This window comes from Osmerus eperlanus, chromosome 3, assembly GCF_963692335.1.
Source record: "Osmerus eperlanus chromosome 3, fOsmEpe2.1, whole genome shotgun sequence".
NCBI classification, from domain to species: Eukaryota; Metazoa; Chordata; class Actinopteri; order Osmeriformes; family Osmeridae; genus Osmerus; species Osmerus eperlanus.
Genome location: NC_085020.1, coordinates 13,002,659 through 13,023,178, shown reverse-complemented (window position 1 = coordinate 13,023,178; position 20,520 = coordinate 13,002,659). Strand labels below are relative to the sequence as shown.

The window sequence follows — 20,520 nt, the reverse complement described above, 5'->3', positions numbered from 1 at the left end:
CCTTTAAGTCTGATTGCTAACCACGTGTCACTCTTTGTATGAGCAGTGGTGCTCTGTTAATGAGAAAGAATCAGAATTCGGTTTATTCGCCATGTAAGTTTACACAAACACGGAATTTACTGTGCAAGGTGCAAACAATAAACATATACAGATCTTAAATTAAGTATAAAAGTACAATAGTATAACTAAATGACTAAACAGTCTAAAAAATTAAAGAATTTAGAATATAAAATGTATAAAAACAAGAATAAGAATAAGAGTATGAATAAGAATATGAATGATCAGCATTAATGGGTAACAGTGCAAATGAGATTCAGGTGGCTTGTGCGTAGTGCAATAGATAATATTTAAATGTCAGTGGTAGTCCTTGGCCTTGTTGAAGAGGCCAGTAGCAAATGGGAAGAAACTGTTCTTAGGGCGTAAGGTTTGGTCCTGATGGACCGCAGCCTTTTACCAGAGGGGAGTAACTGGAACAGCTCGCCTCAGGGTCCTCGAGGTGTGCAGGTCCTCGAGGGTAGGCAGATTGCAGCCGATCACCTTCTCAGCAGTGCGGATGATATGCTGCAGTCTGCTCTTGTCCTTGGCAGCAGCGTACCAGATGGTGATGGAGGAGGTGAGGATGGACTCAATGATGGCTGTGTAGAAGTGCACCATCATTGTCTTTGGCAGGTAAAATTTCTTCAGCTGCCGCAGGAAGTACATCCTCTGATGTGCTTTCTTGGTGAGGAAGCTGATGTCCAGTTCCCACTTGAGGTCCTGGGAGAGGATAGTGCCCAGGAAGCGGAAGGACTCCACAGTGTTGACTGGGGAGCGGCACAGTGTGATGGGGGTGAGTGGGGCTGTATTCTTCCTGAAGTCCACAACCATCTTCACTATCTTAAGAGCATTGACCTCTAAGTTGTTCTGGCTACACCAGGTCACCAGGTTGTCAGCTTCCCACATATAGTCAGACTCATCCCCATCAGAGATGAGCCCAATGAGGGTGGTGTCATCCGTAAACTTCAATAGTTTGATGGACTGATGTGTCTTACAGGGGTAGTCTGCAGAACTTGTCGTCCAAGGGTAGTCTGCAGAAAGTGTTTTCCAGGGCTAGTCTGCAGAACGTGTCTTCCGAGGGATAGTCTGCAGAGCGTCTCCTCTGAAAGGTAGTCTGCAGGGGGAAAGATTTTAACTTCTGCTTTTGTGCTTTTCTGGTGGCTTTTCATCCTTGAAACATGTCTTTTTAGTTTGCTGAGGCTGATTCTGTTCTGTGAATGAAGTGTACAAACTAGGCACTATGATAATGCAGCCATTATGAGTCACATGGTATGTCTCCCTGGCCTTTATAATGTGAGGATAAATAAAGGCAATGATATGCTCCAATGAACTATGAAACAATTCAGCAGTTTGAAATATTTCCCCCCCAAAAGTATAGCCATCCTGGCTCTGCCCTCCTACGTACTTCCGCTCAAATTTATTTTTGCTTCTGTACAAAGGTCTGGCCATGAGGTACGTAAGTCAGATTCTTCAGGTTGATTTTCTACCGGCAAATCAGCGAACAGAGGGAGTGGTTGAGAACGATGACGTTGATGTCGTGCGATAGTTTGTGTTGTAGTTCCGTAATGGCGGCGGAGAAAGATGCGAGCAAAGCCATTCGGTCCGTTGTGGCAACGCTGCCGAATATCCAACAGCTAAAGCTGGAGCAAGAACAAGTTTTGCTGAGTTTTGTTGGTGGCCATGATATTGTGGCCCTCCTCCCCACGGGGTTCGGGAAAAGTTTGATTTTCCAGCTACAGCAGCTAGCTCTGTTACAGTAGTGGAGAAGGAATTGGCTAAGGCGAACGCTAGCGATTGGTTATGGCAGATCAGAGTGGCTCTGGGCAGATCCAATAGTTTTAAACTTCAACAGAGTACCCGCCTACAAGGAAGTCAACGCTTGTCAATGGAGCGAGGCCAGACTCTCTGTACAAATGCAATGTACGAGAGTCTGGTTTGGACCAGGCTAGAGTATAGCAACTTATAGGTAAAAAAAAAAAAAAAAAAAACATTAATGCTGATCAGTGTTCAAGGCACACATTGTAGCTTTGTCATTGCACAAGTTTAACGATGGCAGCCTTATAAAACAATATTGTACATCTACTTTTTCTCTGTCACCATTTTAAACCAATCATTGGTGCACAACAGGATCTCATTATTATATCAGTTTAATTCCAGTTATGATAGATGAAATGAATGATCCTGTTCATACCATGTGGCTAATTGACTCTGAAATGAATAGGAAGAGCTATCAACTACAGTACAGTAAGGATATTACATCCGTAAATTGAGCACAGATAGACATTCACGCTTTCATGTTCGCAATTGTTCATCAGTGGAATTTGACGGAGAAAAACAATAACTAAAAGTATAATTTTTCTCAAGTGACGTCAACTGGCATTCATTGTTATGCTGGTAGTGTAAAGCAATGCTCTCTTTTTTCTTCAGTACCAGAACTATAGTATGTGACTGGTTGTACTGTAGTTATAATTAAGGATTCTGATCATGTGCCTGTGTTCAACATATTTCTTTCTAACAATTGACGTCAAATAATAGGTTTAAATATAAGGCAAGGTGGTAGGTGATTGTGAGAGTAGATGATTATATTTCAACCCCAGGGTTGGATAACAAATAATAACAAACAAAAAAATTGCACGTTGGCTGCTTTGAATTGGATGGTAATTGATAAATGGTAATGTTTCTGCTAGGTGACCAGGATCACCTCCTGTTCACAATAGGAAATACATTACCCAGGGATCTTTAGTTTGTTTGATTACCTTTTAATAACTTTACTTTTCTTTAAATTTCTTTCTTCCTGCTTGACCCACTGAAAACAAGTTGTTTGATTGGTTATGAAACACAGGTGCAGCGCCAGCTGACATTGTGTTGTGAAATTATGTTCCGTGATTCCCATGTAGTCTCTTTGCTGGTTGTCTGTCTGTGTGATAGGCCAGTGGGGTCGCTGCCTGGGGGAGGAATGTGGCTCGGGTGGGATCCAGACCAGGATGGTGTGGTGCGTTCATGCAGAAGGCTGGACCACCCACCACTCCAACTGCCTGCAGGCGGACAAGCCAGAGGGCCAGCGCCATTGCTTCAAGGTGTGCGAGTGGCACCAGGACCTGTTTGAGTGGGAGGTGTCTGAGTGGGGTGCCTGCCTGCTCGTGCCCTACCTCTCCGACGAGCTCAAGCTGCGAACCGCAGAGTGTGTGACGGCGCAGCATGGCATCCAGCGGCGACGCGTCCAGTGCTCCCGCACCAACAACCGGACATTGGTGACCTCACGCATCTGCGAGTTCTTTTCCCAGAAGCCCTCAGGGGAGCAGGCGTGTCTCATTCCCTGTCCCCAGGACTGTGTGGTGTCGCTTTTCACTTCCTGGTCCAGCTGCAGCCGGAGCTGTGGGGTGGGGCTTCAGCATCAGACTCGTCACGTTCTAGCGACGCCCATGTACGGAGGGGCCAGTTGTCCCAAACTTACCCAGACCAGGACATGCTCCAATATTACCCCCTGCCCTCCAGGGGAGGGCGAGTTCCACTACAGCTTGAAGGTGGGCGCCTGGAGCGAGTGTCGTCTGCCCCTGCAGAGAGGGGTCTGGTTGAACGGGAGGACCATGGTAGATTTCAGCTCCAACTCTAAGGAGAAAAACACAGTCAAACGGCATACTCAGAGCTCCCACCATGACCAGCACTACCTTGACCCCGAACCTGACCCCAACTCTGACACCAACCCTGACCTCAACCCTGACCTCAAACCCAACACCAACTCTGAACATGGCCCTAACCCCAAGCCCAACCCTAGCCACAACCCCGACCTCAACCCCAACTCTGACCTCAACCCTGACCTCAGCCCCAACCCTGACCTCAACCCTAAGGCGTGGGACATCGAGGTTGGCTACCAGACACGGCAGGTCCGCTGCACACGGAGCGACGGAAAGAACGCCATGCTGAGGTAAGCCAGACACAAGCACACGTCTCTGTACCATCAAATGAGAGATCAGACAGTATGTGTACTCCAGAGATGAGTTGGCTGTGAAAACAAGTCATTTTAAGGTCTAAATCCCAGATTAGTGTCATGAAAGCAGGGTGGGTCTGCGGCAGCTGCTGTAATGATAGCTGTGAGCGGGGCTGGGTCGCAGACATGGCTGAATTACATTGTCCCACATTCACCTCCCTCTCCTCTGACAAAGCTGGCGTACAATACAAACACAAGCACCTCAGATAAATTCCATAATGTCGGCAACGCAAAGACACCTGCAGCCTGAATGGAACAAAATTTTAAAAGATTGTTTTTGTAATGTTTACAGTTTGTGGTTGCGTAACGTCTCTCTTGGTCTGTGAGAATCAATGCTAAATCACTTTACAATATTGCAGTTTCTTTTCTTGCTGAGGGAACAGGAGCTTTCTGCAAAAAGGCCTAATTCGTAATTGTTTATGGTTTTCAACGTTTCAATTATTGTGGGATTTGGTGGGATGCTTTCACAACCCTATGCTATTCTTGTAAATGTCAAATGCACTGCAGTCCTGAGACTCACAGCTAACCATGCTATTTCATTTGATAAGAGTGACTTTTACACATACCTCCACACTCATACTAACACAGAGACACTGGCACACACACTGACACACATACTGATGCACACACTGACATACACACAACCTCTATATCTACTCTTTGGAATATAGTCTGCTTTCTAGTATTCCATGTGCTCCGTGAGTGCATCGTAGTGTGGCTGGCATTCATGGAATATTGATGCAGTGCCACTATCATATCTGTCTGCTTTAAGTGATGTTATCAACTGACTGTTGGAATATGGATGAATGAACGAATGACCTCCACCAATCAACTCACATCGGTTACCATGGTTTCATGTACAGCAGCTGAAATCTATTTCATATGCATGCTGTGCTGCATGGAGCACACTGGAATAAACTGTTTTATTGCTTTGCGTCCCCTTGTTCAGTGCACACCAGTACAAAGGTTGCATTTCATGTTATAATTTTTTGAGGGATGGCAGACATTCTTTCTCAGTCATGTTGTAAATGTCATCACATTCAGATTAGTTTTCCTTTTGTCACTTCCAGTCCTAAACTGCGCAGTTCAAGGCTTTGTTCAACCCACAAAGTTTAAAGTGGTTGTTGAATGTTCACCTGGAAGGTGCTTTGCCAGTCGCAGTGTCTGAGTTGTTTATACTGTGTATAGAGGCTGTTTTGCTTATGGATAGACTAGACTGTGAACTAAAAAAAATTGTGGAGTCCAATTAACATATATTATTTATTATTCACAAGTTTCAACTCAGGAGCTTTTGAATATATATTTCCCACTTGAGTTCAGAAGCATTCTGCTTTTCCAATTTCACTCTAATTAGTAACATTGTGCACATGCACGCAGACAAGTACAAACACACACACACACACAGAATTATACATTCATATACAGTTTCTAATTAAATTGTCTTAATTATTGTAATTTAATTTTAATGTGAGTTATGTAATGCATTTATTCACTTTTTTTCCGGTTTGATCATGTCTTCATCCAGAGCTCAAAGTCTTCTGCAATCTGTATTTTCTCACAATTGATGCTAGATCTTACTTCTGCAATGCGCTATTTTAGGAAGCCTGTCTTGATGGCTTAGCCTGTGACAGTCTGAGGTCTATAATCACATCCCTATCTGGATGACATCCATCATCCTCAGCCACAGTTCTCTCCATGCCTAGGTCTGGATACCTGATTCATCATACTTTGAAGGAGTGAAGGACGCAGAACATTCACAGATCAGGGTCCTCTTCTCTGTGTTCATCAGAACTTACTTCCTCTTTGTCAACAGCCTCTGTACACATGACGATGGCCCCTTGACCTTCCGGTCTTGCGTCATGCCTAAAGACTGCATTGCCTCCAATTGGTCCTCCTGGAGTCCTTGTTCCAAGACCTGCCGGGCCGTGGACCTATCACCTGGTTTCCGGATCAGGACCCGGCGTGTGACGCAGATCCCCATTGGTGGAGGCAGAGAATGTCCCACCCTGGAGGAAAAGGAAGCTTGCAATATCATCGGAGACCTGCTACCAAACTGTCCCAGGTGCTCCATACTGTATGGATACTCAGTGTTTCAGGGTCGTATATTTAGCAGACACTTGAATCAAAAGCGATGGACAGGGGGTATTTGAACCCCAAATATCTTTGCATTTAATTCTATACCACTATATGTGATGTAAAAACAGTGGTCCAACAGAAAATAAATGTTCCTTTGTGAAATATAAATATGTATTCATAGCAGCTGCATGGTGTGATTAGGGAAATACTCATAAACTGAGATTAAGCATGTGATAAATGACTTCAGACTGGTGTCCTGTGACATTCCCTCAACATTATTACTTCCCACATCACAGCATTTTTCACAGTCAACCCATTTGCCACGAGTAGGCACTTTTATGTGAAATCATGACCATGCTTTTCTGTCTCATTGTGTTGAGAGGCTTGCATGCTCAAGAAGAAAGCATCTTCTTTTAAATGCCACCCAATAGCCCTATCCATAATATTTAATCAATAATCAATCTTTCTTATTCTGTGTGTATGTCTGTGTGTACGCCTGTGTCTGTGTGCGCGCTTGCATCTATGTGTGTATGTCTATTTGTGCATGTGTGTGTGTGAGAGTGTATGTGTATCTGTATGTCTGTGTGTGGCGTGCGACTGTATCTGCATGTCTGTGTGTGCGTGCGACTGTGTTTGTATATGTATATGTATGTGCCCTCTCAGGTACGTGTGGAGGACCACAGACTGGGGAGAGTGTCGCGTCGCCCCCCTCCTCAGTCAGCAGGACAGGAGGCTGGTCGATGCCAGTGTCCTCTGTGGAGGAGGGCTGCAGACCAGAGACACTTACTGTGTCCAGGTGCCCGACACCTCAGCACCACGCCACAGGAAGGAGGGTAAGGACACTTCCTGAACTCACAAGCCAATCAACGGTTTTCCCCATGTATTTGGATTGCAAAAATAACTTAATCTTTGAATCTTGTTTAAAAGTTTTTTTTACCTCTACAGAATATTTATATTTAGTGTTCCAATGACATATATTTGAGTAGTGTCCTGCAACTCTTACACAGAGATCAGGCCTAAGTTTTTCAAAGATCTTGTTTAAGACCAAATCAATCGATGATGCACAATGGTAATTAATTCAGTTATGCCCCCATTAAAGCCCGTCCTAGATTTGAATGCATCACTACATACCCCATTCCCAGCCAGACCCATGCAGTCTCTTTCATGGTTAATAAACATCATTGATGGTTATTTCATCTTGTCACCTTGTTAAATCTCTCCATCGATTTTATGGTGCATGCATGAGGGCTCTGGAGAGAATTCATTTGTTTTTCTAGGACTATTGAGATAAAACCTCTCACTGGGGAAGCAGACACAAGGGGTTGGCCTTTTACTTGCACAACAGCGATGTGTGCACCGGTAGGAGATCTCAACTGTGTTTGGCCTCCGTCTAAACAAATGAATCCTGGTGTTGAATTTTAACGAGAATCACTGTTTTGGAATCAATGAAGATGCAGAGACGAAGATGGATCTCAGTGGTGATATTGAAGTGTAGACACGACCCACACCGCTTCAGCTGATTTCAATAGAATGCCGTCAGTACAGTTGGTTATAACGAGCTGGCGTTGGTAATGTGGAAAGCAATTTGTTCCCCTGGAGGGTTGTGTTTCACAGTTGGCGGAAGGAGGGAGGCCGTATTGTGCGTTATAAAGGACGCTATCTTGTGAGACACACAGTCTACAATTGGTGTTAAGTATATTTCTCTTCGGGCTTTCATTGTGGACAATGACATAGCTGGCCAGCTAGATAGTCTTCTTGTCAAACATACTGTAGCAGGAGAGTGTTACATGCACAATGTTATTGCCTTTGAATCTTGCATAACGTTAGCTTTCGGGCTAATAGCTCAGCCAAAGGAAAGCCGGTGTTGGTTCTATGAGCTGAGTGGACTAGAAATATCAGAGTTGGCTAACTCTGATATTTTTACGTTTTAACGTTCAAAAACGTTAGATTTATATTGAAAAACATAAATTAATGTTTGTAAAAAAAATGTTTTGCAAGTGACCATGGTATAAGCAGGATAATGCCCTTCAAGGTGTACATTATCACCTGATAATGTACTCCACTGCGCGTCGGACGGTTCACGCCTCCGCATCGTCCATTATCAGGTGATAATGTACACTTCGTCGGGCATTATCCCTTACATAAATCCCCTCATTGTGGATCGGTAACACATTCTGCTCCTCGGACCCAGCAGACAGGCAGTGAAAGAGCTCTGTCAGAAGCCATTAGAGGTTTACTGGAGTTGACCTAAGGTTCAGTGTGACTGAAATCTTTATCCATCCTCTCTAATTTATCAAAGGGTCTAGCAGCTTGCAAACATCATATGATATCCGGCAAGTGTATAGCACAGGACCCAAGAATGTGCAGTGCTGCGTTTAAAGTTGTTGGCTGAGTGGGTTGAGTTTTTGAAAAAAGAAATAAACTCGTAACCTCCATGTAGAGCTGCATGGATCTCAATAGAGACAGCCAAAATGGCTACATACAACCATGTGGAGCCATTGATCTCGCAAGCCATCAATGGGCATAGGCTAAGACAAGAACACTGTTCAAATGTTGCCTACTCAACGCACTGCCAACAGGCTAAATTGACCACCAGGGTGTTAGATTTAGCCTAATCTTTTTCTAAACTCCTCATATCCTGACATTATCAGCATCCTTCCGGGGACTAGTCATTATACGGAGCACAAGCCATTATGTAAAAACTCTGCCTGCGTTCCCAAACGTGCCCTTTAATGCTAATGCGCACAAACTCCAATTATGTTAAGACCGAATCAACTAACCGATATCTTAATCACCAGCTGCATCACAGGCACGGGGCACTGCACTAGTGATTACCTAAGACCCTGCTAACTGTGCTGTAATAACGTTTCTCACTCCCATCAAGCCCCCAGTCCCAGCCCCCTTGACAGCAGCATGCTAACAGCCCCTGTCTCTCTCCCTACACACCCCCACACACTGCACTGGGACTGGGGGGGATGAGGAGAGTCTGAAACCTCATTCTTCTCCTCCTCTGCACCCTAGTTTTAACACTCTCCTGCTACTCCTGTTTCTCCGCCTGGATCACTCATCACTCCTGTCTCCTCCCCACCGGTCTCTCCCTGTCTTTCCCCTGTCCCTCCTCACTCCCTCCTCTCCCACGGCAGTATCCAAGCCTGTGAGCCGGCGTCTGTGTGCTGGCACGGAGCTTCCCTCTGCTGTCCAGCCATGCTCCCTCCCGTGTCCTGAGACCTGCCTGTTCTCCCCCTGGGGCCCTTGGGGGCCCTGCCTGCACGACAACTGCCTGGAGGCCCAGGGACGCAAAGGTATGGACTGGCGGGGGGGGGGGCAGTGACATTTTAATTCAGATGCTGATTTACATGTACTGTTTAGCTGAAATATGAATTGTAAAAACTTACAGCAATGGCAGTCAAAGGTTTCTGTTCGTCTTGTTGTTGGTCACGGCAACCCCGCCCCCGCCCCTGACGCAAGCCGTTCTTAATACGGACCAATCACAGCCAAGGGGTATCCGTAAAATGACGGACGGATAGTCAGGAAAATCATGAGGTGCACGTAGAGCTCTCCGAGGGGCTCGGAGAGGGCGTTCCACGTCGGAGAGGGCGTTCCCTGTGTCCGTGTCCGTGAAAACGGAGTAGTATAAATCGGCCTTGAGGCTGAGTGTGTGTGCGCGGATACACACTTGTGTGTGTATCCATTTTAGAGGTGTGTGTGCACACATCAGTTTGTGCGATGTGTCCTTGTATTCTGCTTGTTTCCAGTGTAGAGATGTGTGTTTGTGTGTGTGTGTGTGCGCGCGCGTGTGTAGGGATGAAAAGTGTGCTAAAGGACAGAATGACCTCCTTCCTCATATGAGTGAAGGACCATAAGTGTCCCCATGGGTCTCAGAGACTGTATTGTTGACGGCCATCACCACAGCATTCAGACCCTGTCCACGCAGACACACAGTACTGAACTTAACTGACTGACCTAACTTCACCTTTAGTGTACACAAAATAAACTAGGCTCTCATTTTAACTGGGCTCTACAGTGCATGTGCATTAAATCACAGATTATTCAACAGCATTTATAAAAAAAACGATTCAAATAATTAAATAATGGTATATTATTATATGATACAGTCCCATTCCTGTAATGTAATGGAGTGTGTGATTATTGTTGTTTACAAGTAGACCCCTGCTTTTGATCTGTTGGTTCTCTGAAGCTGTTATCTACTATGTTACAGCTAATCACTGTAACTACCCACAATCCTTCACTCCCGTCCACAGGCTCAGAGCATGGTGGAGCAGAGGTGCTGTTCCGAGTGTGGTGGGAAAAACATCTTACTGTTGTAATTATGAAGATGGGTAATGAATGATTATGGATTTAATGAAACTTGTAATCACTTTTCTAGTACATGCTATATTATTGGAAACCAAATGCAAAGCTGTTGACTGATTATTGTTATCCCTAGACAATGGTAGAAGAAATAAAGCCCAAAATATGAAGATCTGGATAATTAGGGGCTGAGTGGGGGAGAAGAATATGTGTGTGCTTCCATAAAGAACCAGGAAGCCGAGCTATAACTTATGAGACATATTTGTGGCCTTAAGCCCAGGAGCCTAGTGCAGCTGGCTGTTCAAGGTCGGGTGGGCCTAAATTGGGAGATTTGTCTATGAAGGAAAGTACCTGGATTTTGAATCCCCTAGAACAAGGGACTAGTTGGGTAAGAATGCATAATGTACAGTGAGGAAAATAAGTATTTGAACACCCTGCTATTTTGCAAGTTCTTCCACTTAGAAATCATGGAGGGGTCTGAAATTGTCATCGTAGGTGCATGTCCACTGTGAGAGACATAATCTAAAAAAAAAATCCAGAAATCACAATGTATGATTTTTTCACTATTTATTTGTATGATACAGCTGCAAATAAGTATTTGAACACCTGTTTATCAGCTAGAATTCTGACCCTCAAAGACCTGTTAGTCTGCCTTTAAAATGTCCACCTCCACTACATTTATTATCCTAAATTAGATTTACATTTACATTTAGTCATTTAGCAGACGCTCTTATCCAGAGCGACTTACAGTAAGTACAGGGACATTCCCCCGAGGCAAGTAGGGTGAAGTGTCTTGCCCAAGGACACAGCGTCAGTTGGCATGACCGGGAATCGAACTGGCAACCTTCGGATTACTAGCCCGATTCCCTCACCGCTCAGCCACCTGACTCCCTCCCTAGATGCACCTGTTTGAGGTCTTTAGCTGCATAAAGCCACCTGTCCACCCCATACAATCAGTAAGAATCCAACTACTAACATGGCCAAGACCAAAGAGCTGTCCAAAGACACTAGAGACAAAATTGTACACCTCCACAAGGCTGGAAAGGGCTACGGGGAAATTTCCAAGCAGCTTGGTGAGAAAAGGTCCACTGTTGGAGCAATCATTAGAAAATGGAAGAAGCTAAACATGACTGTCAATCTCCCTCGGACTGGGGCTCCATGCAAGATCTCACCTCGTGGGGTTTCAATGATCCTAAGGAAGGTGAGAAATCAGCCCAGAACTACACGGGAGGAGCTGGTCAATGACCTGAAAAGAGCTGGGACCACAGTTTCCAAAGTTACTGTTGGTAATACACTAGACGTCATGGTTTGAAATCATGCATGGCACGGAAGGTTCCCCTGCTTAAACCAGCACATGTCCAGGCACGTCTTAAGTTTGCCAATGACCATTTGAATGATCCAGAGGAGTCATGGGAGAAAGTCATGTGGTCAGATGAGACCAAAATAGAACTTTGGGGTCATAATTCCACTAAACGTGTTTGGAGGAAGAAGAATGATGAGTACCATCCTAAGAACACCATCCCTACTGTGAAGCATGGGGGTGGTAGCATCATGCTTTGGGGGTGTTTTTCTGCACATGGGACAGGGCAACTGCACTGTATTAAGGAGAGGATGACCGGGGCCATGTATTGCGAGATTTTGGGGAACAACCTCCTTCCCTCAGTTAGAGCATTAAAGATGGGTCGAGGCTGGGTCTTCCAACATGACAATGACCCGAAGCACACAGCCAGGATAACCAAGGAGTGGCTCCGTAAGAAGCATATCAAGGTTCTGGCGTGGCCTAGCCAGTCTCCAGACCTAAACCCAATAGAGAATCTTTGGAGGGAGCTCAAACTCCGTGTTTCTCAGTGACAGGCCGGAAACCTGACTGATCTAGAGAAGATCTGTGTGGAGGAGTGGGCCAAAATCCCTCCTGCAGTGTGTGCAAACCTGGTAAAAAACTACAGGAAACGTTTGACCTCTGTAATTGCAAACAAAGGCTACTGTACCAAATATTAACATTGACTTTCTCAGGTGTTCAAATACTTATTTGCAGCTGTATCATACAAATAAATAGTTAAAAAAATCATACATCGTGATTTCTGGTTCTAAAATACAAACGTGAGCAAGGGCAGCAATCGCTGTCGAATCAACAGACGTGCAATTTAGCTAGCAGGGGAAGAATACAAACAACGAAAATCACCAGTTAACTTAATTTAAATTTGCAAGAACTATAGACTAATACAATAACAGACTTAAATGAACTGACAACATAAAATTATACGACTTACAGTTCTCAAAGACGCACACACCCAATCTCAACTGCGGTATGAAGCGCGTGTCCGTGCTATTCTCCGACATGCACTCTAACATTCACTGCTGATAGACGGCTTACATTTTTGTACAGCCCGATTTCTGTTACCGTGGCGGCAGAAATTCAGAAATCAACATAGAGGAAACACTGACCATACAATGGGAAGAAGACTAAAAGTGAAATGTCCGGAGAAAACTTCAGCCTGATCCCCGGGATCTTTCTCACGTTTGTTGGAATCTCTGTCACTCTGAATTCCAATAAACACTTTGCGTCAAACTTTGTTGAGTTCCAGTGCTGTTTTTTAAATTTTTATATTGATTGAAGACGTAGAAGATTATTCACGACACGATCCTCCAAAGAAAAACGTGTTCTTCAGTTTTACCCCAACACATTTAAAATGTACATTTCCCAAAGCAACATTCTAGCCTTTTTGTTATGTTATCCCGGACTTGTGAATGTGAATGTCGGAGAGACGTAATAACATTGCTTCTCAGACCAGAGGCGGGCAGTGAAGCAGGACTGATAAGAAGCAAGCAACGGCCAGCCAGCTGAGACACTCTCCCTCCTTTGCAGGAATACAATCTGATATGACCGCCAGCAGCTTTCAATTATTCATATCCAGAGGGATGTGCCATGCCAAATTCTTTTTTCTCTCACAGTTCTGAGATGGGTGTGGGGTTGGTGGGAGAGGTTTGAGCAGGGGGATGTGGTAAGGTTTGGGGAAAGGGGATGGGTGGAGGTTCAGGGATCAATGGCTGGAGTGAGAGGGTGTTGGCAGAGGGAATCAGAGTGGGGAGAGGGTTTGTGAGAGAGGGAGAGGGCAAGAGAGAGAGTGGGGAGAAGAGGAAGATGGCAAGAGAGAGTGAGAAAGAGGGGTAGCATGTTGGAAAGGGAGAGACTCCCCTGGAGAAGGGGGCCTTCAAGGATGTGGATGAGTGGTGGAAGTAATTTGTCTGTGGGGTATCCTGGGGTTAGCTGGTGTCATCCGTGGTGGGGGTTCATTTTTGAATTAAAAAAGGGCTTTATAAAATTAAACACAGTAGTTTCTACCTGGCAGTACTACCTAAGAACACGCTGAGAAAACACACTATCTGGAGAGGAGGAGGCATCCGATGGACTGGCAACCTTCTAGCGTTTACCATAATGGTTATAATGACAGGGTTGGTAGGACCCAGAGCTCTCTGTCTGCTGGGTATACTTGAGAGCTCCGCTGCTGTCACTAAACAGGATCAGTGACTGACCATTGTCACCATCCTCGATCCCATCCAATCCAATTTCCTTGTTCAGTTAATCACATAACTTTTTTTTACTCAATCATTTTGGCAGGGAGTTTTGCAGATATGGAGCCCTGCTTTCACTGTACACATACATACTATACAGACATAGATACGGGTATGAAACTCTTGCTCTACGGTGCGCTTTCAGAGGATGTGGGAAGAGAGAGTCTGAAGATCAAACTGTAACATTTATGGATGATAAACTTTTATCAATGTCACCAGCTGTGCTTACACATGTTGATGTTATCCTCTTATCAAGGGCCCGGCACGCGGCCTCAACAATGTGTGCTGTGACAGGAGGAATAGAACATGTACTCCAAGTGCTTTACGAGTGCATCCAAGGCAAGCCAACACCAGGCCACTGATGCCTGAGATTTATTAAGGGAAACGAGACGAGAGAATAAAAAGTAAAAACCTGGTGAGAAACCCCCCCACCACCCCCGCTTTCAGCCTCCAGGTACTCGACATTGATGTATCGGAGGTTTTGCAGAGTCTCGTGTTGGCTCAGTACCTCAGACTGCAGGGCTTTAGTGATTATTTTCTAAGTCTTAGATCTCCACAATCATTGTCTTTAGGCCCTGTGCAGTGCTGGGGAGCACCTAAGCACCCTGTCATATATAATGTTAGAGGCTGTCAACACAATGAAAAGAGTGAAGTGGAGACAAAGTGAGGTGAGATCAAGTGTGTTGAGATTCAATCACAAGGGGAAAACAAGCCTTTTTCTCACTTGCTCCTTCCAATATGGAGATGACAGTGAACAAAAAAAAACAGTTTAAAATACCACTGTTGTGTTCTCACATTCACTATTCTTTTCTTTCAGTTGACAATCCTATAATAATATACAGTAGATGTAGAATTATGCATCTGTAATCCATCTCCTGTTGTGTGTGTGTGTAATGTGTACAGTCCAGCTATAGATGAGTCTAGCCCAGGCTGACCCTCAGCTTGCAGCAGGTGGTGGAGAGAGCAGGGTTGTCTGAAGTGTGGGGATGTGAGTATGGGGAGGCAGGAAGGAGTGTTCTCATCAGGTCTTCCCATCCCTTTCACACACCTCGGGGGGCCCTGGGAGGGGTGTTTGGGGCTGGTGAGGTGGAGGGAAGTGATGTGAAGGTGTGAGGTCATCCACAACGCTTTGAAATCGCTTTTTGTCTATCTCTCCCTCTCTCTTTTGTTGTAATGCTCTTCCCTTCTTTTCTCTTCCCATCCTTCTTTTTCTCCACTCACACTCCCCTTTACAATGTAAGGCTGGGTGTCACCCTGCCCCCACCTCCCATTTGCCAAAATCTGGAGTTGCCGGACAGAGTTTCTACTTGATGGGTCTCACACCTCATTGTGTAACTTACTGTTGCATTGCTAGTCATATGTTGATAAGTAAGGGTCAAGAATCGGTCTGATTGGTTGTTCTACAAATAATAGTTGGGTATAATAGTTGGGAATTGTGAAGCATTGTTCTTTGGATTCTCAATCTCCTGACTTCTCCTCAGCTCTGGCTTGTCCTTCTCCTTCCTTACCTCTTACTCTTTATCTCTGATTTACAATAATCAGGGTAGAGTAGGTAAGATTGTAAGCCTTCATTTTGTAACATGTTAGCCTTGTAATTGATTTAATTCATTTGCCATGTAATTAAATATTTATTTCATTTAACCTTACTTTGACCATTTTTGCTCTCGCAGTCAAATAACTGCACTTCCAGCATATTAGGTTAATTCACTTTTCAGTTTACCCCTCTTCCTTTAAACTTAGGGGAATAGTTTTAGTTGTTTGCCAAATATTAAACCCCCTACAACCTTTTGCCTCATCCATGACCCCCTCTCTGCATTGTTTCTCTCTCCCTTACTCCCCCTTTCTTTCTCTCTTTCTCTCTTTCTTTCTGTTTCTTTCTCTCTCACTTTTTCTCTTTCTCTCTCTTAATTGCACCCTCCCCACCCTGTGTCCCTTTCTGCAGGGTTCAGACAGAGGAGGAGGGTGGTCCTCTGGTCTCCTCCTGGTTCCCCAGACAGCTGTGTCCACCTGGTGGAGTCCATTCCCTGTGAGGAGCCAGCGTGCTACCTGTGGCAGAGCCAGCCAGGGGCCCTGTGTGTGCCCAGCACAGGAGGCTGTGGCCCTGGCATCATAGTCTACACCGTCCTCTGTGTCAACACTCAAGGTACCAGAGCCTTTATGTTGCTGATACCTATGCTTCTCACTTTCCTTCTCACTTCTCACTTTATTCTGAATCAGAGTAGTGGATCCAGTTTTTGACAGGACTGTGAGTTCTCTCACAAACTCTCAAACTAGTCTGAGGACTGGGGCTTTCTTACCTGTATTTCGTACTAGCTTCTGACATATCTGTGGATACAGTACACAAACTTATTAATATGTTAATATGATGTAAGACTGGCCCACATTGATATAAACTACATTAACAAAGTTTTACTCCCCTAGCAAGATTAAAACACGACACAGACAGGAAGACTGACGCAGTGTAACTGACAGTTCTAATCTTGTCTTTAAGCATCGTTAATCGTCAGAGTTCAGTTAGAATGAGCATGTTGCTGTTCCCAGACCTTCAGAACAGCGCTAACAGATTATTCATTATGTATGAGGGGATAATCCTGTAGTGTACGTGCACGGTGAACACACCCAAACCTGATTAAAAGTCTTATTCGGGGCTTTGCGCAAGCCCTTAATTGCTCATCTCCACCTAATTGCATCTTTTTTAGCATGTTTTATTATTCTGTCACAATAGATTACTTGTATGTTTACTAGTGAGACAGCGGAGGGTCCAGATGAATTACCCAGAGAGAGACGCTAACGAGGTTTGACACAACACCCGAGAGCCAAATGGGTTGGAAAAGGAAAAGTTGATTCAATTATCAGCCCTCACTCTTTGTTGTCGAATATGTTCGACAAGTTTACATTTACATTTAGTCATTTAGCAGATGCTCTTATCCAGAGCGACATACAGTAAGTACAGGGACATTCTCCCCGAGGCAAGTAGGGTGAAGTGCCTTGCCCAAGGACACAACATCATTTTGCACGGCCGGGAATCAAACCAACCACCTTCTGATTAATAGCCCGACTCCCTAACCGCTCAGCCATCTGACCCCGTTGTTGAAGTTGTTCCGAATTTAAAGTTTTAATTGGCTTGAAGAAATCACCCACGCATTAGAGTTTTGCCTCATCCAGGGAATGATTATTATTTGTCTAGGAGACCAAACTGCGTGTTTTATCTTAAGTGTGTTTTAGCTGTTATTAAATCAGAATAGTTGGTTTCGAACTGATGGTTATTAACTACAGCAACGTAGCTTAGATAGGCTCCTTCCACCTTTAGACAGGCCATCATTCACCAGCAATTTGCTGCGTCTCCCCTGGAGCAGCTGCAAGCCATGGAAAAAAGCCTCATTAAGTACATCCATATGATACTGAATATAACTGCCTTCAATAATGACTGGCTAATAGGAGCTGCGAAACCAGATAATGGACCTTGTCATTACAATGAACGTTGCCCTTTTGCTTATCAGCTCATAATTGTATTGGATTTTAGATTGGTGGACACATACCGTATTGGAGATTTCAGGGCCATTACTGAGCTTTCAGTGAGAGTGTTTTTGTTACAGAGAGATAGTGTAATGGAGTTTGCTGTTGTGAGTGTTCCCATTCACCCAGAAGGCTCCCAAGAAGAGATAACATGTTGCCACAAATAAGAGCTCACATGAGGAGGAAGTTTTATCAGCCCCCAGAGAAAACTGAATATTATATCTCTTTTATATTCTGGAAAGGTCCCTGAGAGAAATCAAATCGCTCCTTGGAAGTGAGGGTCTACTACACCCACAATACACTTCCTACAGCCCACTGGCCACTTTTAAAAGTATGTGTTCACTTCAGGGAAGAAAGTTTTGCAACAGAATAGACTGAGGAATGGGTTGACTGATAAAATGTAGGCTGGTGAAATGCTATTGCCTTAAATTGTTCATGGTCATGTCCTGTCTCAAGAGCATTAGTTCATCAACACAAATTAACTTATAACTTAATTAAGCGGAAAATACCAGACTCATACTCTGGAGAAAGAAGTAGAATCTCTTCTGGTCTTCATTTTCCGCTGTAGGTGAGTTATTGTCGGGATAGTCAATGCCTCTTTATCCGGCTAGTGAATGCTGCTGGAGTGTTCCTGTCCACCTTGTATACCCTGTTCCATAAGTGTGCGTGACAGATTAATTTATCAGCCCTTAAGGCCCCGAAAGCAAACGTTGTTTTCATCGTTTGCTTTCATTGTTTGCTTTCGTCACACGTCGTCGTGACCCAGTGACACGTCGTCACACGCTAATAGTTTTCAGGGGTGTCTTACTTGGTCGCTGTTACACGCTCCTCATGCGTCAGTCCCACACTAGTCATGCGTTATAGTCACACGTTAGTCACACGCCAGATGTGTCCACCTCGACCTAGAACGCTCGAAATTGAACGATTAGAACTTTCAGAGAACGTTAACCAGAACGTTATGGTGTGACGGAGTCTTTACAGAGGAGTCGCATCCAGCTACAAGTCCGTCACTGCCCTGCGACCAGAGTATTCAGCTCTCCCACCTGTCTTCTATCTGGGTCTGAGATGGACTTAATCCCTACCCAGGACACAAAGACTCGAGGCAGGTAGACACAGCCCTCAGCACTTCGGCCCATGCGAGACATGCAGACTTACTTAGGGTTAGGGTTAGAAAAAATAAAACGTTCAGAGCTTTTTTTAATCCCTGGAGGCTATTTATTATAACCTCTTGCTTGTCTCAAGCTGGACAGCTTCAGCTCACAAACTTATGTTCATGTCAACAAGACTAAAGGAGCAGCACTCATGGATGGTTGGTGTGAAGGCACAGTCGAGTGAGCAACCTCAGCTTCAAGTGGGACTACAACAGAGGTGTGAAAAAAACACTAGAAGCGTATGGGCATGTTCCAACTGGACATCAGGATTATCCAGGATGTTGTGTGAGTTTTACCTAGACCATTTGAAGGGCTCTGGGCCATTGCTGCAGCGCTCTGGTGGAACCAGAGACAGACAAGTGTGAGAGATCTAGGATGGAAATCAGAGCCTTATCGTGAATACCCACATACAAGATTTAGTTTGTGGTGAAATGTGTTGAATTTACATTAAAAAAATGCATGAAATTACGGTACCATACTTGAATTTGAAGCCAGCAATTTAACCGACTGCTGTAGTATTACTGAGTTCAGTTTGTAAATTTGAAGTGGTTGATGGGCACCTCAGATGAAACAGTATGTTTCTTTCTTGTACTAGAGTTTATATGAAGCTTCACATGCATTTGTGTCTCCTTTTTCTCACATGAGCTATTTTTGTTTTTGTTCCACATATGTATTGTAAAATATAAAACTTTTTCTAAAATAACACTATCAGTAGATACAAGGATCAAGTGAATAATGGTGCAGTCTATCAAGTGGTTTTATAACACTGGTAGTGTTGGTGTGGTTGGCTGTAGATCTTTGAAGAGAGCCGACTGTGAGACTGATAACTTTCCTTTAAGACTCAGTGCAACAGTTTGAAGCTCTTCTCTACCAGCTCAGACACTTCACATCGCTGCAAAAAAGATACTTACTTAGGTGCGGAAATCATGTTTTTTGTGCAGGCACTCCAGGGAACTCTTCACATGTAACACGTGAGATGTACATTTCAATTTCTTTTTCACAATGTTATCAACTTGAAGGCTTCGAGTTTCATCCTCGCAGTTTCCCATTTCTATAAGTTTTGTCACATCGGTCACAGTGTGCGTGGATGACAGCACATTCTCACGTGAAGTTTGTTTTTCAAAAAAGTTTGCATGCGAACTGGCGTAGGCTACGCATTTTTTTGTGCATATGCAACGTTTATAAATGAGGGCCCAGGGCAAGGAAAATCCTAATTAAATAAAGGCACGGCCATGGCCGTGACACTAGCGCTGGGTGTGAACAAAAAAAGATAAGGTGTAGTTAAAAAAGACAAGATGACTTGAAGTAGGCTATATCAATTTACTCTTCGGCATATTTTAATATCTGTTTTCTCATTATCTATGTTACCCTGATTTCTAGGATATTTACCAAGTAATATAACCCCACATGGCTTTTCCTTTAAATTGATGTAAGCAATTATGTTCCAGTTGGAGTCACTTTTTTCCATGGGCGGCGCTACGGAGGGGCTAGCTGCTTCAGCACCCCCAAGAAAGACCAAAGCACCCCGATAGCACCCCCAAAAATTATTTCTGGAAAATCCAATCGGAGAATCGGATGTTAATTGTACGGAGTCTGACACGGAGCAGTCCACTGATGCGTTTGCCGCAGATGCAGAGATGGCAGCTAGCACCACTGCAGTTCCATTCAAATTAGCATCACGAGTGGCCAAGTTTTGCTAATTTATTAATAGTAATTATATATATATAATTGCGCAGCTCCCCCTGTCAATGACAGCACCCCCTCAGCACCTGCATTAAAAATTATCTGGCGCCGCCCCTGCTTTTTTCCTATGTAGGCCTATCTCCCGAGTCTCACTCTGGATTAAGCTGGAATTCTCAAAGCTTCCCA

The 20,520-nt window shown here is 44.4% G+C and overlaps 1 protein-coding gene across 1 annotated transcript in view; it reads left to right on the top strand.

The window, feature by feature from the left end:
- The window catches only part of thsd7ba (thrombospondin, type I, domain containing 7Ba), a 231,288-nt gene that overhangs the window by 33,796 nt on the left and 176,972 nt on the right, over positions 1-20,520 (top strand). Inside the window, exons 2-6 of the mRNA XM_062457316.1 lie at positions 2,965-3,961; positions 5,838-6,086; positions 6,764-6,933; positions 9,244-9,402; positions 15,927-16,127. Of these exons, the coding sequence (XP_062313300.1) occupies positions 2,965-3,961; positions 5,838-6,086; positions 6,764-6,933; positions 9,244-9,402; positions 15,927-16,127 (1,776 nt within the window). The remainder of the gene's footprint in view (positions 1-2,964; positions 3,962-5,837; positions 6,087-6,763; positions 6,934-9,243; positions 9,403-15,926; positions 16,128-20,520) is intronic.